Raw genomic sequence first — 25,271 nt, forward strand, 5'->3', positions numbered from 1 at the left:
TGTATTTTTAACTAATTTATTATATATATATATTAGATATAAATCTATTTTTGTCTTACATATTTCCACACGTAATTTTTACCAAAATGTCTATTTTACTGTCTATTTTACATATTACTTATTATATTGTTATATATTCTTCTAAATATTTTTCTATTCTATTATTATATTGTATTGACGTTTTAATACGATTTGATTATATTGTGATAATTTTATACTATTTGAATCCATAATGTTATACATTATATTGACGTTTTAATACGATTTGATTATGTTGTGATAATTTAAATCCATAATGTTATACATTATATTGACTTTTTAATACGATTTGATTATGTTGTGATAATTTTATACTATTTAAATCCATAATGTTATAAAGTATATTGACATTTTAATACGATTTGATTATATTGTGATAATTTTATACTATTTAAATCCATAATGTTATACATTATATTGACTTTTTAATACGATTTAATTATGTTGTGATAATTCTCTACTCTTTAAATCCATAATGTTACACATTATATTGACGTTTTAATACGATTTGATTATGTTGTGATAATTTTGTACTATTTAAATCCATAATGTTATACATTATATTGACTTTTTAATACGATTTGATTATGTTGTGATAATTTTATACTATTTAAATCCATAATGTTATAAAGTATATTGACATTTTAATACGATTTGATTATATTGTGATAATTTTATACTATTTAAATCCATAATGTTATACATTATATTGACTTTTTAATAGGATTTGATTATGTTGTGATAATTTTGTACTATTTAAATCTGTAATGTTATACATTATATTGACGTTTTAATACGATTTGATTATGTTGTGATAATTCTCTACTATTTAAATCCATAATGTTATACATTATATTGACGTTTTAATACAATTTGATTATATTGTCATAATTCTGTACTATTTAAATCCATAATGTTATACATTATGTTGACGTTTTAATACGATTTGATTATATTGTCATAATTCTGTACTATTTAAGTCCATAATGTTATACATTATATTGACATTTTAATACGATTTGATTATATTGTGATAATTTTATACTATTTAAATCCATAATGTTATACATTATATTGACATTTTAATAGGATTTTATTATCTTGTGATAATTTAAATCCATAATGTTATACATTATATTGACATTTTAATACGATTTGATTATATTGTGATAATTTTATACTATTTAAATCCATAATGTTATACATTATATTGACGTTTTAATACGATTTGATTATATTGTGACATTTTAATACGATTTAATTAGATTTTGATAATTCTCTACTATTTAAATCCCGATGAGGACACAAGCCACGGCCACCACCGAGCAGAAGAGGACGGCGAACGTAATTTCCAAATTGCTGAATTTCTTGGCCATCTGCCAAGCGGGAAAAGGCCATGGGGTGAGAAAACGGCAACCGAGAATTTGGGGAAAGTCGTGGAAAGATTAAAATCTGACATCGCGCGTCACGCACGGGGGGGGAGGGGCAATAATTCAAATTTCAAATTCAATTCAATTCAATTTGGAAGAATTTCGGTGACATCGCTGATGTCGTTAGTCATGAAGGAGGTGTTTCTTTTTAAGGAGGCGCAAAGCAGTACTCTCAGCTGACGTTTTTTGGTGAGTTTTGATTTTTTTTTTGGATATTTTTTTTTTTTGGGGGGGGGCCTTTTCAGTCGACGCAAACTCCAGAACGAAAAACGAACCGATCGGTACATTGGAATTTCGCCGGTTTTCTATTTTTTTCCAACGATTGGATAAATAGGATAAAGGAGGATACCAAATGCCTTTAATAAATTAAATTTTTAAAAATTTAAATTTTATTTTTTAAATAAATTAAATTTTTTTAAATAAATTAAATTTTTAAAAAAAAAAAAAAAAGCTATTAACAGAATGAGTTTGTAAAAGAGAAGAAAAAAAGTTGTCGGCAAAACGAACGGCTTAACTTTGCGCGCCCCCAAAAACCAAGAGGAATGGGGAAAAAAAAAAAAAAAAACACCAAAAAAACCCCAACATTTTAACCGCTAAAGAAGAGAGTGGCTCTGCGAGTGCCTCTCGCAGCGAAGGAATTCTCGAGCCCGAAAACGAACGTTCGTTTTGGGGGGGGAAAGCCCTGAAGTAGCAACGATACGGGTGACAGTGAGCGTTAGTAATAAAGGATACGCGTTAAAGCGTTATTACTTTGCATCATCAATAATAATTGAATTAATATGCTAATTATAATCTAATTACGGCACTGGGTGTATACAGGGGTTTGTCCTGTACTATTGTCAAATATATATTACTTTTTATTTTCATTTTAATTCTAATTTTAAATTTTTTTTATTTAAATGTTATTTTATTTTTATTTTTATTCTTATTTTTATTTCTATTTTTATTTTTATTTTTATTTTTATTCTTATTTTTATTTTTATTTTTATTTCTATTTCTATTTTTATTCTTATTTTTATTTCTATTTCTATTTTTATTTTTATTTTTATTTTTATTCTTATTTTTATTTCTATTTCTATTTCTATTTTTATTTTTATTTCTATTTCTATTTTTATTCTTATTTTTATTTTTATTTTTATTCTTATTTTTATTTTTATTTTATTTCTATTTTTATTTTTATTTTTATTTTTATTTTTATTTTTATTTCTATTTCTATTTCTATTTTTATTCTTATTTTTATTTTTATTTTTATTTTTATTTCTATTTCTATTTTTATTTTTATTTTTATTCCTATTTTTATTTTTATTTCTATTTCTATTTTTATTTCTATTTTTATTTTTATTTTTATACTTATATTTATTTTTATTTTTATACTTATATTTATATTTTCATTTACATTTATACTTACATTTAAAATTATATATTTATATTCTCATTTACATTTATATTTACATTTAAATTTATATATATTTATATTTATTTATATTTATATTTATATTTATATTTATATTTATATTTATATTTATATTTATATTTATATTTATATTTATTTATATTTATATTTATATTTATACTTATACTTATACTTACACTTACACTTACACTTACACTTATACTTTTATACTTACAGAAATTTATCTCTATATCATTTATATTTATATTATTGCTTTTATTGCCCTGAGCTCCCTCCACCCCCCCCTCCCCCCCCCAACGTTCCATTTTCCCTTCCTTCCTCCCCCGCGGATTTCCACATTCAAAAGAAAGACGTCGGGTTTATAAACCTTTTTCGCCGGCAGCGAATTTCTCATTTCTAAAATTTCTCATCTCTAAAATTTCTCATTTCTAAAATTTCTCATTTCTAAAATATCCCATTTCTAAAATTTCTCATTTCTAAAATTTCTCATTTCTAAAATTTCCCATTTCTAAAATTTCCCATTTCTAAAATTTCCCATTTCTAAAATTTCCCCTTTCTAAAATTTCTAATAAATTTCTAAAAAATAAGGAACAAAAAAACGAGGATCGTTAAACCCCGTACCTTACGGCCCTTCTGCCCTCCGTCTCCAACCTCTGCCCTCGGCCGTAAATCCACCTTTTATTCCGGCCTGTTATCAGCCGGGCGCCTCGTTAGCTAACGAAGTCCGCCAATGACGCCTCGTTTGGTTGAGTTCGGGGGGGGGGGGGGGGGGGGGGGGGTTTACAGCTTCGTTTCGCTGATTCCGCAACGTTCTCCCGCGCCAAAAATGGCTTTTTCCCCGTCTTCGCGTTTACCGCTCCCGCGAATTTCGCTCAGGATTTCGGCCGCCGCCGAATCCGACTGCCGGAATGAAACTGGGGGGGAAATTGCGAAAACGAGTGAAAACGTGACAAAATCAAAGGGGGGGGGGGGGTGTTCTTGCAGGAATTAAGAGCCAAAGATGTCCTGAAAATCAGGAATTTGACAACGAGGGAATTCGGGCAAATCCCCGAAAGTAATAAAATCGATTCCGACTCAGCAAAAGGTCCTGAGTCCTCCCCAGATCCAACTTCCGCCCCCAAATCAAAATCAGCCACTGGCAACAACGTGCCCACCCCCCCAAAACCCGCCTCTTTCCCCCTCCCCCCCCCCCGAACCAACGGAACGGCCGCGCAAGGGGGAGGAAAGGAAAAAAGTTAACAAATAAATGTGAGAAATGGAAAAATCCCGTTTGCCGAATCATTTCCCTTTGAAAAGGCAAAGCCCGAAATTCCCCCCCCACCCCAAAAAAACAAAAAAAAACACAAAACAAAAAAAAAAAAACCAAAAAAAAAAAACAGAGGAAGGAAAAGAGGAATGATTCTCCGCCGCTAATCCGGGCGGGGGCGGGGCGGGGGCTTTTCGGGGGTGAATTTTACATTTTTCCGTTAAAAGCGGAAAACGTGCAGAGCCGCCTGAGACAGAGGTCGGAGTCCGGGACTCCGCCCCGGATAAAGAACGCGTCGACCTACGGCCAAAAGCTCCCACGTGTTTTCGTTTGCTTAATTACCCAATTACGAAACGAACCTGCTGACACCGAAGACATCTTCCAGTTGGGTTGGGTTTTGGTTTTATTATTATTATTATTATTATTATTATTATTATTATTATTATTATTATTATTATTATTATTGTTATTATTATTATTGTTATTATTTTTTTTATTTTCATTATTATTTTCATTATTATTTTTATTTTTTTTTATTTTTATTTTTATTTTTATTTTTATTTTTATTTTTATTTTTTTATTTTTATTTTTATTTTTATTTTTATTTTTATTTTTATTTTTATTTTTATTTTTATTTTTTTATTTTTATTTTTATTTTTATTTTTATTTTTATTTATTTTTATTTTTATTTTTATTTTTATTTTTTTTATTTTTATTTTTATTTTTATTTTTTTATTTTTATTTTTATTTTTATTTTTATTTTTATTTTTATTTTTATTTTTATTTTTATTTTTATTTTTATTTTTATTTTTATTTATTTTTATTTTTATTTTTATTTTTATTTTTATTTTATTTTCTTTATTCCCCACGCGAATAAACGGCAGCCCCCCAACTCCCCCCCCCCCCCCCCACAGCGGGTTCGGCCGAACCCCCAGCGGTCGCACTCATCCTGAAGAAGGGGGCTGGGGGCATCCGAAACCAGGAGTATTTCATTCCCCAACAACAATTTAAGCCAAGAAATCGCCCTTTTGGTGACATTTGCCGGCCGAGGATGGCGCGCCCAGGGAAAAGCAAAATTTGAAAAAAACACAAAAAAACCAACCAAAAACCCAAAAAGCCAAAAAACGAAGTGTTTAAAATTCATTTTCAAAATCTTTTTCAAATATCTTATCTCATCTCCTACCCATAGGAGCTCCGAGCTATTGTAGGACCTGGACAGACCTTCATCCATCTGGTTAAAAATGGGCCAAAATAACACTTTTTGAGCCACGTCCAAAGCAGCGCGGAAAGAAGGACCGCGGCCCGAAAGTCAAATTTGGTGGTTTTCTTTGGTTTTTTGGTTTTTTTTTTTGACTCGTCTTTGTTAGTTGGAGTCACGGCCAACGCCGTGACCGCGTTGGCGACCAAACCCTGCGCCGGTTGGGGTCGAAGGAGGAACACGAGTTTCGCCGTTCGGCGTGGCACCGACGTGGCACGCGGCGGTAAAGGCGGCGGTCACCGCTGGAGACGGCGCTGTCAGCGGAGGAGCAGATGGCGGTCAAGGTCGCACGAGGACCTGAGACACGACTTGAGAACGTGAATGTTATATTACGGCCTGTGACAACCAACCAAAAAAAAAAAAAAAAAAAAAGAAACAAAAAGATAAATAAATAACCTTTTTTTATTGCCGGAGAAAGTATAAACAGAAACTGGGGCGGAGTCGGGTGGTGGGGAAACCAGTTTGATGATGGTTTGACCCACGCTCATGAAGGGAGAGCAGTTGCTTACGTCTGCAAACGCATAAGTGCTATTTTTCGATACGTCTCCCAAAAGCCGAATTTTCCCTCTTGCCAAAAACGCGTCACCTCCTCTCGCGGCCATGAAACGAAATGAAATCATGAAATCCGTTAAAAATTTCTTTATTTTCTCCGTGACTGCGCACACCTCGGGCACAGATAAAAACGTGGGCGACGCCATGACGTGACCAAAATCTACGATGTCATTTATTTTTTTTTTTTTTTGGGGGGGGGGGGGGGGTTGCATTAGGAATATTTGCTTGAGAAATATTCGAAAATGTGGAAAAGCTTCCCGCGAGGAAACGATCCGAACCCGGCTTTTCTAGCTGACGGATGGAGACGTTGACTGGAGGACTCCTCCAAATTGGAAAAAATAACCGTGTGGGGTTGGAAAATTCATCCCCGGTTGTGGATCTGCGGATTTGGGGAGATGACGGCGCCGCGGTGGGATGGATGCCGGGACTGGGGTGGTGCGACAGAAGGATTCGCCCTTTTTGGGGAAAGACCGGAAGGTTCGCCCTTTACGGAGCTTCTCCATGGAGATGGGTGAGGAACCAACTGAGGGTTGGGTTAGGATGAAAACGAGGACGGGTGACAGCGGCGTTACGGTGGGCGTCAGCCACAGATGGGGAAGAACGTGGGGCTGAGGCCCTCTACAGACAGAGAGGAACAGCTTCACATCGTAGGCCGTGGTCCTCACGGGGGACTTTGACCACCCTGAGAAGAGCAACGGAGCTGGTGAGGGGTCTGGAGCCCGAAGCTCATGAGGAACGGCTGAGGGAACTGGGGCTGTTCGGTCCGGGGAAAAAAAGGAGGTTCACGGGAGAGACGTTATCGCTCTCTACGGCTCCGTGAAAGGAGGTTGTAGTGAGGTGGAGGAGTTGGTCTCTCCTCCCGTGGACCAGGCGATAGGCCGAGAGGAAATGGCCTCCAAGTTACACCAGGAGAGGTTCAGGATGGATATTAGGAATAATTTCTTCGCCGAAAGGGTTATCAAACACCCCCACAGGCTGCCCCGGGGGGGGGGGGGGGGGGTGCGGCGGAGTCACCGTTCCTGGGAGGTATTTAGAAGACGGGCAGACGTGATGCGTTGGGTTTAGCGGTGGTTTCGGCAGTGTTGGGGTTACCGTTGGATTCCGTGAGCTTAAGGGTCTTTGCCAACCAAAACGATTCTCCCTTCCTAAATCTGGAGGTTCCTGGTGAACCTTGTTGACGACTTCCTCGGGACAAGAGGGAACGGGCACAAACTTGAAGCATAAGAAGTTCCACCTAAACATGAGGAGGAGGAACTTCTTTACCTCGAGGGTGACAGAGCGCTGGCACAGGCCGCCCCGGGGCAGGTGGTGGAATCTCCATCTCTGGAGACATTCCAAACCCCGCCTGGATGGGTTCTTGTGCAACCTGCTCTAAGGTGGCCCTGCTCTGGCATGGGGGGGGAGGGGGGGGGTTGGATTAGATGACCTCCAGAGGTCCCTTCCGACCCTATGATTGGTTCTATGATTCCTCCTCCTCCAAGTGAGAGAGGAGCCAAGGAGGAGAGGTGCTCTCTTGGACCTCAACCAGAGATCAGAGAACATTTTGGGTTGGAAGGGACCTCTAAAGGTCATCTAGCCCAACCCCTCCGCAACCAGCCTGGAGATGGAGTGAAGTTCTCTTCAACGGTGCTCGGGATCAGGACCAGAAGCACCGGGCACAAACCGAAAGCCAAGAAGTTCCCCCCCTCCCCCCCGGATCATCGGGAAACGCTTCGTTAAGCGTGAGGGTAACCGAGCGCTGGTGCAGGTCATCCGGAGAGGTTGTGGTGTCTCCCATCTCGGCGATATTAAAAAGCCATCAGGACACGATCCTGGGTCACCGGCTCCAGCCGGCCTTGCTCGAGTAGAGATGTTGGAACAAACGACCTCCGGAGGTCCCATCCAACCTCAGCTATTCTGTGATTCGGGGAAATAATCCTTCTGGCCGGTTGACGGTGTAGCCCGTAGCGTTGTCCACGCACGCGCTGAAATTCGTGGCCCGCGGCAGGCGCCAACACAACCACGCCGTTCGCGGCGGCTACCGCAGACGCCTCCGCTCTTTAGGATACGCTTGTCTGGGGACACCTGCTCCGCCCCCCAACTTCCGCTCCTCCCTGAGACCCATATCTTCTTGATAGCTCGGTCCTTCCCCACAGACCCCGTTGCTCCATGGGCATCTCGGGTTCTCAACCTCTAACCCATAGTCTGCACGGTTCCCCGGGGGACCCAGAGGTCCCAGACAGACCCACCACCACCTCTCCCAGAGGATCCAGGGTGCCCCTGCTTTGCCCCACAGACCCCACTGCTTCCCTGGAACCCGGGCATGGAGGGGACCCAACTACCAGCCCGGAAACCACTCCCCACCAGGTAGTTTGGATACCTTGAGTCCAACCCAGACCTGCTGCCCCACGGTCTCCGCCGCCCCCTGGGACCAGGACTAACGGGTGACCCACGGTCTCCACCGCCCCCTGGGACCAGGACTAACGGGTGACCCACAGACCCCACCGCCCCCTGGGACCAGGACTAACGGGTGACCCACAGACCCCACCTCTCCCTGGGACCAGGACTAACATGTGACCCATGGTCTCCACTGCCGCGATTGAGAGACGGAGACCTAGCTGGGTGCACGCCAGATCTAACTTTATTGTTTTCAGCAACCATCTTTTATATGATCAAATATTCATTAGAAGACAGCGTGTTAGAGTCTGATTGGTTACACAGAAAATCATCTCATACATATTACAAAAGCTGAGCTCCTAATTGGCCAGTCATTTCAAAGTCGTCCGTCTCTTTTCGCATCCTGTTGCCCAATTTCTTTCAACCACCAATTCCTTGTTCTATAAACAAAGCCAGGATGTTGCAGTCTGTTGTTCCTGATGTTTATCTTGTGACAGATAACAGTCTTGCCCAAGCAGAGGCTTTTTTCAAGGCGCTGCATTGTTCAAACTTTCTGTAGTTCGCGCTGCATGAGCTCCAGCACGTCCTTTTCGATTAGCTGGCTATCACTAGGAGTTCTTCCAAGGCTGATCAGATCATTCCCTTCATCTCCCCCCTCTTGTTGCACAATAAGGACCCGCTTCATTGAGTTTGCTATTAACCTCTGTAAACATTGCAACAGACAGGGTAAAAAGAGCAATAAAAGGACAAAGACAGCCAAAGCATACACAATTGTTTTTACCAGGCTTCTTAGCCAGCCAGACAAACCCCATCCTTTAAAAAGTTTGTCTAGCCAATCCCAGCTGTCATCCTGGTGGAGTTTAGAGACTCCTTCCTTAAGCTGCTGAATACTTGCGTGAATCGATTCAGAATGATCAGAAAGGTTCATACAACACATACCTTCAAAATCCTCACACCCATGGCCTTGTGCTAAAAGCAAAAAATCTATAGCAGCCCTATTTTGCAGTGTAGCATGGCGAACACTATCCACATTTAACAAGAGACCAGATAATGCCTTGCTGGTGGCATTTGTTTGCTTGGCAAGCCAACAGCCAAGTTTATCTAAAGTTGCCAAGGCTTTCCCAGCAGCAGCCCCAGGCAACAAAAAAGAAGCAGCAAAGCGTTGACCAAAAGACCAAAATTCCACACTATCATCACAGTCAGGGGTATAGGTATGGACACTACGTTTTGCCCTATGAGAAAGGCGGTGTTGCAAAATCATAGACGTGTTGGGGGTCAAGACTGAGAGGCGTCCAAGACTGCAGGGACCCCCTTTTATATGAGAAGGGATGCTAGGCCAAGCCTTATCTCCACAAATAAAGAATATTCCGGGGGGTAATAAGAGGGGGACATTCGTAGATTTAGACACATTTAAGGCTGTGGAGTTACACCAAACACTAGCATTCCGGAAGACAGGGTGAATGGGAGAAACATCCCACACCTTAGACTGATTTTTTCCTGTATAATTAAATTTAAAACAAAGATCCATTTTTACTGATCCCAATAACTCAATTTCTTGCGGTTCCAAACTGGCCTGCGGGAGTCGGGGGGCCCACGCGTCCCAATATTTTATTATTTCCCTGACGTCTACTTTTCTTAAATCTTGGGGTACCGGCCATTCATCTAGCGGCAAGCCCACGAGACAGGTAGAGAAAGGGTTGTTCGGGGAAGCAGTAGATAGACACAAGGTATCCTGTCCCGTGAGATTTGCTAGTGTTACTCATACATTAACCTTGGGCAATGCTGGTGGGAACAGATTGCCCCATGCTCCTCCCATTATATTGGTCATAATTATTATTGGGAAAATTGACGTCGCCACCCCTTTTTCATTTTCCAAGCAAACCGCCTTTTGCATTCTCTCTTTGTACGGTCCCAGTCCTTTCTTAAGACGGGCCAGATGGCGGGTACCAGATTGGTCCTACTACACTCCAAGTCACAAACCAATATTTTTCCTGCTTGATCAGTCACTATTTTTGCCCAATCAGTAAGGCAGGAAAAGTATCGATCAGTGTCACCTAACTCGTGTCCTGTGACAAGCAGGAGTCTGGCCGTACTAATCTCTTTTTCTAAACAAATTTCACACCAGCGTCCAGCAAGCGTCGCCCGACGCCACCACTCCTTGTCACAAGTGTAACAAACACACAGGACTTAGGGGTCACAATGTCCACACAAGCCACAGGTAATGTTTCTAATGGGCACTTCACGACACTTATTCATAGAACGCTTATTTGTTCAGAACAGCCAGTTCCTTTTGCTCTGTTTCCTCGATGAGAGATTCTTCTACGTGATGATCAGGATTCTCCGGTGAGGTTTGCGGTAGGGGCTCGCGGAAGGGTCGCACGTTCTTAGCAGGAATCCACCTGGGACCCTTCTCTGTGGAGACACAAGCATAACCTCTACCCCAAGTGATAAGAGGATAAGGTCCCACAATTTTACCTGTTTCTGGGTCTCGGACCAAGACTGGTGGCTTAATCCGCATTTCCAGCGAGGCGTTCATGTTAAAATGGCGAACTATAGGAGGATTGCTGTCTAATAAAGAACAGTTCAGAAAATTAAAAACATATAAAGCTTTCTGTAAGCGCTCCTCGGGGGTAGCAGTCCCTACTCCCCCTTTCTGCTGTAGTAAGAGGCGTTTTAAGGATTGATGGGAGCGCTCGATTAACGATTGTCCTGTAGGGGAGTGAGGAATTCCGGTGACATGATCGATTCCCCAGGAGTCAAAAAATTTTTTAATTGCTGCTGATATATATGCAGGACCGTTATCAGTCTTAATTTGGGAGGGTATACCTAAAGTGGCAAATGCACGTGCCAAATGCCTTTGGACATCGCGCGCCCTTTCTCCTGTATGGCAGGAGGCAAATAATGCGCCAGAGAAGGTATCAATGGAAGAATGAATATATTTTAGGTGGCCAAATTCCGAAAAGTGGGTGACATCGGTTTGCCAGAGTTGCAAACTCTGCAAACCCCTAGGGTTAACTCCTCCTGCTACTGAGGGAAAGGAGTGTTTTTGACAATCAGGGCATACAGCAATGATAGTCGTTGCTTGCTGAGTAGTAAGACCAAATTGTCGTTTAAGACCTCCAGCATTTTGGTGGAAAAAGGAATGACTTAATTTGGCTTGTGCTACACGGTCCGGTAACACTTGCACTGGTAATGTAAGCAGATCGGCTTGTCGATTTCCCTCTGCAATAAAACCAGGCAAAGAAGTATGAGACCTAACATGCATAATAAAATAAGGGTGAGGACGTGAGTCGAGGAGGTAAATAAGCTCCTGTAACAAAGAAAATAAGTCAGCATGTGAAACATCACGCAACAAAGATGCCTCGGCTCGCTCAACAATTCCTGTAACATAAGCAGAGTCTGTAACAATATTAAGTGGCATCGACCATTTTCTAAATGCGCGGACAACTGCTGCTAATTCTACTATTTGAGGAGAGCCTGGCACAGTCTCTATATCAGAGTCCCATTGTCCACTGTGGTTATCCCACCAGAGAATAACTGACTTGTGTGATTTTCCGGATCCGTCTGTAAATACAGTTAAGGCTTGCAGAGGTTGGTCACTTTTCTTTGGCTTGGACACCAGACGGAAGTCGGCGCTAAACAGTTTATGAGAAGGTGGGTGAGAAGAAAGCTGACCTGCGTAGCCGGCTACTGCTATACTGAAGGCCTCTGATTGTTGGTAGAGCCACTGCAGATATTCGTTTGCTATAGGCAAATAAATACAAATAAAATCTATTCCTGACAATGTTAATAAACGCCTCCGGGCTCGAATGATCAAAAATGCAAACATTTCATGCTGTGTTACGATAGTCTTTGTGGGCTGATTTGGCAAAAAGACCCATTCAATAATTAACAATGGATCGGATTTCTGAAAATCCCATTGAAATATCAAGGCGTAAGGCTGTTGAGCAGGATTTAAGATGATTAGATAAAAGGGTGACTCAGGAGCGCATCGGTGTGCTTGTCTAAGGGCAATTGCAGTTGCGACTCTTTGCAGAGAGTCAACAGCCTCAGGGCCGAGAGCCCGAGGGGAGTTTAAATTAGTATCTCCTTTAAGCAATTCAAACAAAGGACTTAAGTCTGCATTGGAAATTCCCAACAACGGTCGTACCCAATTAATTGTTCCTAACAACTTTTGCACATCATGCAAGTTTTTTATGTCTGCCCGAATTTGCAGGGGCTGAGGAACTATGGTTTGCGCTCGTATGCGCCAGCCTAGATATTTCCATGGTGCAATTTTTTGAATTTTTTCTGGCGCAATACAGAGACCTGCTGAATTAACGGCAGCTGTGACAAGGGCTACAGCTTCCTCCAGGACCTCGTGATGTTGTGCAGCCATCAGGATATCATCCATATAATGATACAATAAGACACTGGGCATCTTAGTCCTAACAGGACTAAGGACTTTGGCTACATACCATTGGCATATCGTAGGGCTATTTTTCATTCCTTGTGGCAGCACAACCCACTGATATCTTTGCAACGGGGCTTGCATGTTGACACTTGGAACTGAGAAGGCAAATTTAGGAGCATCATCCGGATGCAACGGAATATTAAAAAAGCAATCTTTAAGATCGATAACAGTTAAATGCCAATCTCGAGGGATCATAGTAGGGGACGGGAGCCCCGGTTGGAGGGCTCCCATGTCCTCCATCGCGTCATTGATTTTTCTAAGGTCATGGAGCAAGCGCCACTTGCTGGTTTGCTTTTTAATAACAAAGACAGGGGAATTCCAAGGACTAACAGAGGGTACAATGTGGCTTTTTGACAGTTGTTCTGTAACTAATTCCTGGAGAGCGCGAAGCTTTTCTAACGGTAGGGGCCATTGGTCAACCCAAACAGGGGTATTGGTTTTCCAAGTCAATTTCAGGGTGTCGCGCTCTTCAATGGCCCCACCTAAAAATGTGTCTGAATAGACATCCCCCACTGGGACAACACATCTCGTCCCCACAAGATCATAGGAACAGGCAACACAAAGGGCTTAACAGAAGCTACATGTCCCTCTGGGCCTTTAATTTGGATCAAATCCAAACTTTGTTGGCTATTACCAGTCCCTCCAATGCCCGCCAACGCCTGAGAAATATTAGCTAGAGGCCATTGCGGGGGCCATTTGGCCTGAGAGATTACTGTAACATCAGCTCCAGTATCAATGATTCCGCTTAACACTATTTGCTGTCCCTCGCGGGTAAGAGTACATTGACATACGGGCCTTCTCTGGGAAATGGATTGTACCCACAAGATTTGCGGGTTTCCCGTAGACCCAAAGCCCCCCTTCCTCTGTTGGGATTGAGTGGGGATAGGGGCGCCAGTCTCCTTGGGAATTAATATCAGTTGCGCTATACGGCTACCTTTTGGTATTGTACAGGGGGGGAATGGAGTCCATGCCATGATCTTAATCTCATCAATACTATCAGAGTCAATAACTCCCGGCAACACAAAAAGTCCTGACAAAGTTGTAGATGATCTTCCTAACAATAACGCTTGCGTTCCAGGGGGCAGAGGCCCCGAAACATTTGTAGATAATAGGTGGACCGAGGAATCGAGTACCGTTACTGTGTGGGCGGTTGCCAGGTCCAGTCCGGCGCTCCCGGCCGTTGCTGGACGAAGACTTGAGGCGCTGCTGCCCCCCCCGAGGGTTTGGGAATGTCTGCTGCGGCATTTGTGTCTGCACGCGTCGCTGCTCCGCGCTCCGTGATCGGTTTCCCTGGATTAATTGACCCTGCAAATCATACTTAGACCGACATTGATTAGCATAATGACACCCTTTCTTACATCTGGGACAAATTCCCGGAGCTCGAGGTTTAGTACTGCCGTTAGCGGCTAAGCAATTTTTCTTCAAGTGACCAGGCTTACCGCACCCATAGCAGACACCCGGACCCATTGGGCCGCGCATAGTCGCAAAGGCAGCTGCCATGGCTTCATACTTATGATCCGCAGTACCAATCCTATTACAGGCTTCAACCATTTCAACTAGGGTGGGGTTTTGATTAGGGAGAGATTTCAAAAGTTTTTTGCAATCTGCATTAGCATTTTCCACAGCCAGTTTTAACAACAAAATTTCTCGAGCTTCCGCATTATCTATCTGACGTTCCAGAGCTTGTTTCAATCTGTCAATAAACTGCATATAGGGTTCTCGAGGTTCTTGTACGATAGTAGTAAAGGCCTTTTGCGGCTTTTGAGAGTCTGGGACTTTTCTTAGAGCCTTTCTAGCTTCTTCCCGTATCGCCTCAAGAGCTTCCCGTGGGATGTCCCGCGCCTGGGCAACTGGATTTGCCCATTGTCCCGTACCCGTAAGATGTTCTATAGTCAGTGCAGCAAGGCCTCCATTGTCGTGACCTACATAGGTCAGCAGAAGAGCCTGGAGTCCTCCCCTCCAATGCGATTCCCACAACGAGTACTGAGTGGGGGTTAGTAACAATTGTGCAAGGGACTTTAGATCATGCGGAGTCATCACATAAGTATCAAAAACGGAGGACAGCAGGCTCGCAAAATATGGGGAGGAGAGCCCGTGCTCTGTGATAGTACGGCGTAGTTCCTTCACTACCGGGAAAGATAGAGCCTCCCATTGTGCCCCTCCCCCACGACCTTGATATATCACAGGAGCCACGATTGTCCGAGCTATGTCCAGTTCTCCCTCTTTCAAGGCTTGTCGCTTGATATTAGCCCATACATCGTGTGGGTCAGGGGGGTAAAGTTGTGGCTCTTTATCAGGGTCTATGGGTCCTGGGTCAAAGGGATCCTCCTCCGGGGGATACCCTGCCGCTCCCACCGTGAGGGGCCCTTTAGTATGCTCGGTACCTGGCGGGTTATCGGTGTCTCTAGCCTCTCTACCGTCCTTGCCCTCCTGCGCCTTTAAGGTTTCAAAAATAGTTTGCCACCACGGAAGCATACGCTGCGCTTCAACGTTTCCAGTTGTGGCTGCATGCCACAGTTTCACCCCTACATCATCCCACAGTTCCCGTGTAAAAATAGTGGAGGCAGTCACAGTGGGTATTTTTACTTGTACCCATTTAAGCATCATTTTAAGGTCTTGCCCAGAAATATTCTTTCCATGTTTCTTAAGAAGAGCTTTCATAAGCTCATATACGTCTCTCTCTGGGGAAGACGCTTGATTTCCCATGTTTCCCACAGCTCACCTCTTCGTTCCAGAGGGATTCTTAGGCCGGCTCCTGCTTCCTTTCAGCAGCTCATTTAAAGTTCTGTGGGACTCGCAGCCTGCCACGCAGTTAGGTGGTTGTCGAACCCGGGAATCACGTCGGGGTCACCAATTTGCCGCGATTGAGAGACGGAGACCTAGCTGGGTGCACGCCAGATCTAACTTTATTGTTTTCAGCAACCATCTTTTATATGATCAAATATTCATTAGAAGACAGCGTGTTAGAGTCTGATTGGTTACACAGAAAATCATCTCATACATATTACAAAAGCTGAGCTCCTAATTGGCCAGTCATTTCAAAGTCGTCCGTCTCTTTTCGCATTCTGTTGCCCAATTTCTTTCAACCACCAATTCCTTGTTCTATAAACAAAGCCAGGATGTTGCAGTCTGTTGTTCCTGATGTTTATCTTGTGACAGATAACAGTCTTGCCCAAGCAGAGGCTTTTTTCAAGGCGCTGCATTGTTCAAACTTTCTGTAGTTCGCGCTGCATGAGCTCCAGCACGTCCTTTTCGATTAGCTGGCTATCACTAGGAGTTCTTCCAAGGCTGATCAGATCATTCCCTTCAGGTGGGGGCTGTTAAAAGGTGGTAGTTGTCTGCTAGGTGTGTGACGATTGTCCTGGGGGATATTCGCTGGCATGTCCAGCACAGACAGCCCCAGTGAAGACCCTCTTCTGCCAGTCCTTCATGTCTTTCCCAGGAGTCCTGGCTGTGGGAGCACACTGCTGCTTGCCTCCACCCTGAAAACCCACATAGTTATGCTGTACACTGGTGTTTTCTTTTCAGATGCACATTCTTGGGAATATTCTTGAGGACAACTTTGGAAGAAGACCTAAGCCTTCAGGTCCTGCCCTGAGGAGACCCCCGGTGCGCTTGAGGTGCTGTTAGGGAGGCCAGCTCTGTCAGAGCAGCGCTCAGTGCCTGTCCCTCCTGTGCTCACAGGGCTGCCACACAGCAGGACTAGGAGCTGCCCAAGCATTCAGCCTTACAGCAAGGCAAGGGCTCCGGAGGAGAGCGTGGAAGTGGCAAGAGAGCAGCTCTGGCAAGACCAAGGCTGGTGCTCCCTGGCAGTGCTGCTGTGCTGGGACTCTCCCCTCCAGCTCTGCACACAGGCACTGCTCTGCTGCCTCAGAGAAGGCCTCAAAATAAATGATCTTGGGCAAACAAGTTGCTGGAAGATTTTTATTTCTTTGAACATGCAGCGCTCCATGCTTTCCCTGCTCTAGCAGGGGGGGTGGACTAGATGATCTCCAGAGGTCCCTTCCAACCCTATGATTCTATGATTCTATGAGAGCATGAATGCTCATTTACACAGTCTGTGAATCTCACTAAGTATGAAAGGTGCTTAGTTAGAAATATAAAAAGAAAAAAAAATATTCTGGACAATATTATAAAAAGTATAAAAAGGCAAAAAAACCCAAAGACAAAACCAAAACTTTAAAAAAAAAAACAAAACCAACAACAACACAGAAGATCAGCATGACCTAGAACGAGTTATTTTGTAAGTGATTCACAGAAGAAGAAAGTTAAGTGCTTCTGAAAATCATCTGACCATCAATTTCCAGAGGGCATCCTTCAGGTCCTGGTTCCTCATGCTGTAAATGAGGGGGTTCACTGATGGAGGAATCACTGAATACAGCACTGCAACCATAACATTGAGAAATGGATAGGAGATAGAAGGGGGCTTCAGGTAGGCAAATATGGCAGTACTGACAAACAGGGAGACCACGGCCAGGTGAGGGAGGCACGTGGAAAAGGCTTTGTGCTGTCCCTGCTCCGAGGGGATCCTCAGCACAGCCCTCAAGATCTGCACATAGGACAGCACAATGAAAATAAAGCACCCAAATGCTAAACAACTACCAAACACAAGAAACCCAACTTCCCTGAGGTAGTCTGAATGTGAGCAGGAGAGCTTGAGGATCTGTGGAATTTCACAGAAGAACTGGTCCAGGGCGTTGCCCTGGCAGAGGGGCAGTGAAAATATATTGGCCGTGTGCAGGAGAGAATAGAGAAACCCACTGCCCCAGACAGCTGCTGCCATGTGGACACAAGCTCTGCTGTCCAGGAGGGTCCCGTAGTGCAGGGGGTGGCAGATGGCAACGTAGCGGTCATAGGACATGACAGTGAGAAGAGAAAACTCTGCTGTAGCAAAGAAAAAGAAAAAAAAGACCTGTGCAGCACATGCTGCATAGGAGATGGCCCTGGTGTTCCAGAGGGAATTGGCCATGGCTTTGGGGAGAGTGGTAGAGATGGAGCCCATGTCAAGAAGAGAGAGGTTGAGGAGGAAGAAGTACATGGGGGTGTGGAGGCGGTGGTCGCAGGCGATGGCGGTGATGATGAGGCCGTTTCTCAGGAGGGCAGCCAGGTAGATGCCCAGGAAGAGCCAGAAGGTCAAGAGCTGCAGCTCCCGTGTGTCTGCGAATGCCAGGAGGAAGAAGTGGGTGATGGAGCTGCTGTTGGACATCTGTTCACTCTGGGCATGGGCCACTGTTGAAAGAGAAGGACACATTGACAATATACGGCAGACTTCTCTGAGACAATCCTGTAATATTTCACAAAAAAATCGCTCCACATTGATTTCTCTTTCTTTGTCATACTTTCATTCAGCTCCTTTTAGTGCGATCAGGTTTGTGCTGCTGAGGGCACTTCCTTTGAAGGGGCAGAAATCCTTCTCTTTCTCAGTGCTTTTAGCCTGAACACTCGTGAGCCCAGAGGGACAAAAAGGCTCTCTGTGCCTTAGTGCAGAGTCAGGAGAGCTGCTCTGCCCACCAGTGACCTGCTGGTCACCACGCAGGTACTCCTGATTACACCTATCTCCATGGGACAAACGACCCCCTAAAAATGTACTTGAAGAAAAAAAAAGAATGAAAGGGCTTTTGTGAGTGTGGGAGAGTCGTTTCAAAGCCCATTTCTCCACACAGCTTTCTCTCTCCCTGTGCAGCTGAGCAGAGAGGGATGCAGAGGGTGGAGGGGCTCTCTGCTGCCTGGGACTGTCCATGCCAGGAGCTGTTGCTCTGTCCCCAGGTCTCCCCCTGCCAGTGCTCCCAGAGCCCATCCCACCCGCTGTGTGCTCATCTCTGCCCTGCAGCCCCCTCCCAGCAGCAGGGCACTGCCCAGGGCCACCTCCCTCTGTGCGGGTCCAAAGGAGTGGAGCAGATCCAGCCTGATGCTGCAAGCAGAGGGGATGCTGGTGCTGTCTGTAGGTGGAGGAGTGGGTGAAGGCACTTGATGAGGTTTGTGGCAGATGTGCTGATCCCTCATTGTCACAGTGACAGTTCCTTTCCCTTAGGAGACAACTGAGAGCACAGAGCCTGGAAAGGTCTCTGTCTTTAAGGTAGCCCCTGCCTTGACTTTCCTCTGTACAGCAGAAGGACACTGCCCTGCCAGAGGTTGCTCCATAACCCCACATCTTTTCCCCACAGCAAAGTGGGCGCTCCCAGGGCAGGCGGAGAGCTGACCCTGGCAGGCGGCAGAGTCCCTGCCCCGGCACACAGCCCCCGGGGTGCAGGGACCCTGCTGGCAAGGACAGCCCTGACCACCCCTGCCTGCACACCTATCTTCAAACCCCAGAGCCATCCCTGGGAGAAGGCAGCTGACCTTCATTGTCCCTCTGAAAATGCAGTGGGGCATCCCTGCTCTGAAGCACGTCCTTCTGCTCCACACCAGAAAAGCCAGGAGAGCTGTCCTGACAGCTCCTATCAGCCATGGCATGTACCAGGTGTAGGAGACACTGCCAGGAACTTATCCGCATTGCCCCACAGCCAGAGACTTACCATGGGAAAGGCTGTGAAGGGTTCTTCCCCGGTGCGCTCTCTCCTGTCCTCCCACCCCAGACTGCCTTTCCCTCTCTCTCCCTTCTCTTGTCTGCCCTCGCTGCCTGCAGGCAGTGCCCTCAGCCCTGCTGCGCTGTGCAGAGGAGCTGCTCCTGGGCAGAGCTGTCTCTCTGCAGCGCTGCCCGCTTGCCAGGAGCTCCCTCCGTCCCAGCAGCCAGGCCCAGATCAGCAGCAGAGGAGCAGCCCAAGGCAGCAGCTTTTCTGTCTCCTCTGGGCTCCCTGGAGGTGTCCCTGGGGTTCCAGGGGAACCTGCTGGGAAACAAGCTGAAGACATCACTGATGTTTTCTCCCTCAGCTGGGGAGAGAAACTTCTATCCAGCAGTTTCAATTCTCAGTCAGAGAAAGTCTAAGGTCCAAGAATACTTTTTTTTTTTTGTTTTAGTATTAGAGAGAACACCCAGACAATGCCAGGGAGCAATCTCCCTTTCCTGTTAGAAGGGAAGGCATTAGCTGAGTCAATGGAGGCTTCTAAGCCTGGGTTTGTAGTCCCTGGGGCTACAACAGGAGTTACCTCCATCCCATGCCCACCACAAACCCCCAGCAGGTGGCATTCCTCTGGCCTCACTTCACAAGGGCACAAAAGCGGCTCCTGCATGTGAGCTCCTGGTTTCAGCCCCTTTGTGAAATAATGGAGAGGGAGGGCAGGAGGAAGATGTTCGGACACAGACACCTGGGGACATCTTTGGTGGCAGGGGTGACCAAGAGGCATGCTGGGAAGCACAAGCTCTAGTGGAGCAGTTCATAGAGACAGGGCAGCATTTGGGGGCGTCTTGTTGGAAGCTGGTGGGAAATCCCTTTGGCCAACTTCAATGACACAAGGTGTCCACGTGGAGGACAAGTGCCCCTGTAACTCTTCCTTCTGCCCAGGACAGCCCCTAGAGGGATTCAGCTGACCAAATGGAGTCATGTGGCACAGGCAGAGCTCAGTCTCTCTCTTCTCTATCAGCTGTCTTTTCCACATGTCCCCAGAGTTTGATGGCAGTTGTCTCACGTGCATCCCTTCATTGCCTGACCTAATTCAGGGCAGGGGTACCTATATTTAGTTTACAGATTCGGTCCTGTAGTACTCAGGGAGGTGCCAGGGCTCTCCAGCACAACTGCATGTGCCTGACAGGGACAGCAGAGGTCCTGTACAGGAGCCCCGTCCCCACCCAGCCTGGCTGTGTGACAGGCATCACCCAGGGCATCTCAGACAGAGTGGGTGCCTTTGGGCCAGTGACCGAATCCCACCCCTGCAGTGGCACAAGCTCTGGCCCTTCTCTCTCCAGTAGAGTGCATGAACAGCAAGGACATCACACCAGGGTCTCCTAATGAGTTCCTTCGCTCTCTAACTCTGCTGGTTCTTCTCGCCTCCAGTGTTTAACCCTTGATGACACGATCATGGATCAGGCCAATGATTTTCACAGTGGTCCTGAACCACATGATGTCCACACTAAGGACACTCTCAACATCTTCTCTTCCTTCCTGAGATCAGCTTCGCCTCCACCACAGGCCTTCAGGGCAGCAGAGACACAACAGACAGCAACCCCCTCTGCTGCTCAGACTACACAGCCCAGCTCTGCTTCTTTGGCATTGGACTGAGAAGGGTTTGCTCCCTTTGTGAGAACCTCATTTCTTCTTCGCACTGCCATGTGCCATCCACTCCAGCGTGTCTCTGCTCTGAAGCAAAGCTGCAATGTTTTGGTGAAGTGACAGCCAGTGGCAAATCCTCAGAACACCACAGCTTTGCGTGGTGTTTTTCTCTGTGCAATACTCAGTGAGGACAGAGAGTCATCAGTAGAGCTTGGGATGCCATCGGTTCAGGGTTAGGTTGGGACGCAGGGGTGGTGGTTTAAATCTGCCGAGAAATAGTCACTGGCATAGGACGGTGTAGGAGAGCCTGTGGTGGGGATGGCCTCTTTGTGGGGGCTGGGACTGCCCAACAGAACAGAAATCCTCGTGCAACTGACTATGGCTGCTGTCTCTTCCCCTCAGGATGCCGAGATGATACCAGGTCCCTTCAGCTCCAGCGCTTTCCTGCCACTTCACCCACGCACTTACTCCATAGAGCCAAGGAGGAGCCCTCGCATAGTCCTGCACTGGGCATCACACATACCCACATCTCACTGCCCCCAGGAGGAGTCCTGAGTGTCTCATGAGGGAAATAAATGCCATTCCTGAGGGCAAGGATCCCCATTGCTAGGGGAAGTTGGTCAGGGCTCGAACATCCAGCTTGAGGAAACACATCCAGGGCTTTCACAGTCACATGTGAGAAACTTTGGGGGCAGTCTTTGTCCCAACCCCCATTTCTCTCTTCAGCCACCCGGGACTACAGCAGCCTTGTTCACAGCTGACCTTCCTCCACTGCAGTCCATTGGCACTGGTTCCAACCTGTTTTACCTAGAGAATAAGCTGCACGCAGACACAGAGGGATGTTTCGTAAATGTCACAAAAAAAAACCAAAAAAACAAAAAAAAAAAAAACAAAGGAGGAGATGGTTGAATAAAAAATAAAATACACTCCTCTGCTTTAAATGAAGTCTACATTACCTCCTCTCAAGTCTACCATTCAATGCAGATGGCCTTAGACCAACAGAAAACACATTTGCCTGCCAAGCCCAGATCCGAAGACCCCAAAGCCCTCCCTGTAATGGCCTCTGTTTCTCCATATTCAATCTTGGCTCAAAGTGAGCACCTTTAGGAGACCCTGCAACATCTAGTCGCACTCGTTTCTTATTCCACGCCAGCGCTGGACAGCTTGGGTGCAATTGTCCAGAATTCCCTTTCTACTCAAGGGAGAGAAATGAGTTGTCTCAACTGAGATGCTTTGGCCTACGCTGCCTGTCCACCAGCTCCTGCTCCAGAAAGTCTCCCAGCAGCCCTGAGTCACGTTACCCAGTGCCACGTTGGGGCATCACCTACCTACGGGTATCTCTGAGGCAGTGGCCACCTCTGTGTGGGCAACTGCATCAACCCCTGAAGGAAGATGTTAGGCAGAAGTTGAAACATACAGAAAACAACGCGGTGTAAGAAGTGTGTAAGAAGTCTTCTTATTCACAACTTTGATGCTGGTCTGTAAATTGTCATTATTGTTTCATAGGCCATGGACATGCACCAGCAAGCTGATGGCCCTTTCTCTCCCTCTCTGGAAGTACACATTTATGCATCTGGTACCTTCTGACTGGTAACATTTGACTTTGCTCAAGTAGCCCCTGCTTTGATTCCTATCCACGGTTGGAGTCCTGCCGCCTTGAGGCACAGAGGCCTGGGAGACCTTGCTGGGGATAATGCAGTCAGAGAGCACACAACATATCTCAGATCTATCTATGCCCACATTTTAGCAGTGATACCGTCTTATCTGTGCTTCTTTTTCCACTGTCCCTGAAGTAGTACCAGGTCGTTATGGTGCCCTTGAATTGACTCTGAAGTTTCAGATGAGTTTTGATATAGATCATTTCTGTGCTTGGAAGACGCTGTCCTTGAAGACCAGCTGTAGTGAGCTCGGCTGCCTTTCAATGCTGCCACCCATGAGATCCCCACTCAAACTCCCAGGACCAGACTGAAGTCTGCTCCTCTAATGTCTGGCATTTGCCTTTCCTTCCTCACTCTCCTTGGGAGCTGTGTTGCAACTGTTTCAGTGTCACGAGAGCCAAGGCTTACAAGGACCTTCAAGTCCCTGACCATGTCTTCCACGCTGGCAAGGATCACATCGAGGCTTGCATTACCCTTGTCGGCCTGTCTGGCAGCTGTGCTGAGAAGCTCTCCAAAGACACTCCAGAACCCTCCTGGACTGTTTCACACTGCTGTGTTCCCCTTCCAGGAAATGCCAAGGCCTTTAACGTCCCCAGTGAGGCCCAGGATCCTACATCCAGAGACTTCCATTGGGTTCCTTAAACAAGACTGTGCCAGCTTCCCCACCTTGACTGCGGGTTCCTCGTCTCCCACCACCATGTCACCTTGACTGGCCTTTCCTCTGACCCTCATTCACAAGGGCTCACCCAACTTGTAGCCTTAACCATTAAGGAGCTCCATACATCAAAGAAACTTCATTGCTTTGGGGTTACCCCACGCCAGATCCTTCCAGCCTGTCTCTCCTGAAAAGCCAGTTCCCATCCCATTTGCCCAGGGACCTGCCTTGTCTCACCATGCCTTGGCAGTTACGCCATGGATGTCAAAAAGCACATGCCCTTGCCTGAGGGCAAGAGCGCATATTTGGGCTGTAGCACTGCAGCATTTCTGCCCTGTCTGGGCTCCCTCGGGGTGTCCTTGGGGCTCCGGGGCAATCTGGTGGGAAACAGCCTGAAGTCATCCCTGATGTTCCCTCCCTCAGCTTGGGAGGGACACTTCTGTCCAGCACTTCATTTCTCAATCAGAGACAGATGGAGGGCCAAGAATATCTTTTTTCATTTCTTATTAAAAAGGACATGCAGACAATGCCAGGGAGCAATCTCCTTTTCCTGTTTGGAGGGAAGGGATTCTGCTGAGTCAATGGAGGCTCAAAGAAGTCTGCTGTGTCTTCTCAATGTTTTCGTCTTTTACAACAGTGCTCCATGTTCAGAGTCCAACAAATGTTCAGTGGCAACTCCATCACCCACTTCCTCCTCCCGGCATTCACAGACACACGGGAGCTGCAGCTCTTGACCTTCTGGCTCTTCCTGGGCATCTACCTGGCTACCCTCCTGGGAAACGGCCTCATCGTCACCAGGGAAAAAAATCTGAAAAATCAAGAAAGCAACAAAACCACCCCAACCTCAACACTGTCAAGCACTGCTACACAACAACCAAACCAGCAGTGTGTTTGGGTGTGTTTGGCTCAGAAACCCAAAATACAGCACCACACAGACTGCTGTGAGGAAAATGAACTTGCACTCCAGACAGGCCAAGATAGGTCAATGGGAGAGCTTCCAGGGGTGACCTTCCAGACTGAGGGTGAGGGTTACTGCCTCTGAGAGTGTGACACTCATTGCGTGTTAACAGAAACAACACTGTGGGCTTGTTCAAGAATTACTATTAGGTGTCATGGAAATGCCAAAGGAGGAATGAAGGTTGTTTGGGAATGGACAAGTGTGGGAAAATCTCAAGAAAAGGGGCTAAAAGTAGCCCATTATGTTTAAAGAGGTTGCTGGTAAAGCCCCTTGTGTGGCCATGGCCTGCAAGTGATCAGCCCAGCCTCTCCGGTCTTCTTCTCCAATTCCACCAAAGTGCTGCTGGGGTGAGGGGGCTCTCTGCTCTTGGTAGGTATGGAGCTGTGAGCGCCAGCCACTGGAGTGGGGATGACAAGTCACAGGGGCTTGTGCACCTGAGGGGGCAGAAATGGAGAGCCCAGCATGCATCCTTCTCATGTTGCTGGGTGGGTCAGTGTGTGTAACTGCTGGCAAACATGAGGCTGGAGAAGCCAGCCAGTAGGACAGAGACCTGGGAGCCAGGTATGAGAGAGACCATGAGTGGATACCAGAGAGACCAGAGGCTCTGGGAGCTGGCTAGTGGAGGGAGCAGGTGGTCCAAAGCATCTGCAAGAGAAACTGTGGGGTCTTGGGGCTCTGGTACTGGTAAGGTTATAGGCCTGGACCAGGAGGGTAAGGGACTGTATGAGAGAGCTGCAGGAACACATGGAGCTCTGCTTGGGGATGGACAATGTGTCAGCTGAGACTTGATGGCTGAGGATTATCATGCAGACCAACACGGGCAATGCTATGGTGGGTGTCTGCTACAGACCTGCTGATCTGCAGGGGAGGAGAAAGAATTAGATGAGGACTTCTGCGGGTCCTGGTCCTCATGGGGAGCTTAAGCTACCTGATAGCTGTTGGAGGGACAACACAGAAAGGCACAAGTAATTCCAGAGCTTTTCAGAGTACAGTGATGATAACAACCCGACACAAATGAGTGAGAAACCAGTGAGATGAGACACTCTCTGGGACTTCATACTTGCAAAGAAGGAAAAGCTGGTCAG

The 25,271-nt window shown here is 46.0% G+C and overlaps 1 protein-coding gene across 1 annotated transcript in view; it reads right to left on the reverse strand.

Moving 5' to 3' along the window:
* LOC309684163 (maltase-glucoamylase-like) overlaps positions 1 to 6,085 on the reverse strand; it is a gene marked incomplete at both ends in the record, with an annotated part of 98,381 nt that extends 92,296 nt beyond the window's left edge. Inside the window, 3 exons of the mRNA XM_082500114.1 lie at positions 1,331 to 1,415; positions 5,539 to 5,684; positions 5,974 to 6,085. Coding sequence (XP_082356240.1) covers positions 1,331 to 1,415; positions 5,539 to 5,684; positions 5,974 to 6,085 — 343 coding nt within the window. The remainder of the gene's footprint in view (positions 1 to 1,330; positions 1,416 to 5,538; positions 5,685 to 5,973) is intronic.
* Positions 6,086 to 25,271: the final 19,186 nt, after the last annotated feature.

Source organism: Vanellus vanellus, assembly GCF_965231255.1.
Source record: "Vanellus vanellus genome assembly, contig: HAP1_SCAFFOLD_248, whole genome shotgun sequence".
NCBI lineage: Eukaryota > Metazoa > Chordata > Aves > Charadriiformes > Charadriidae > Vanellus > Vanellus vanellus.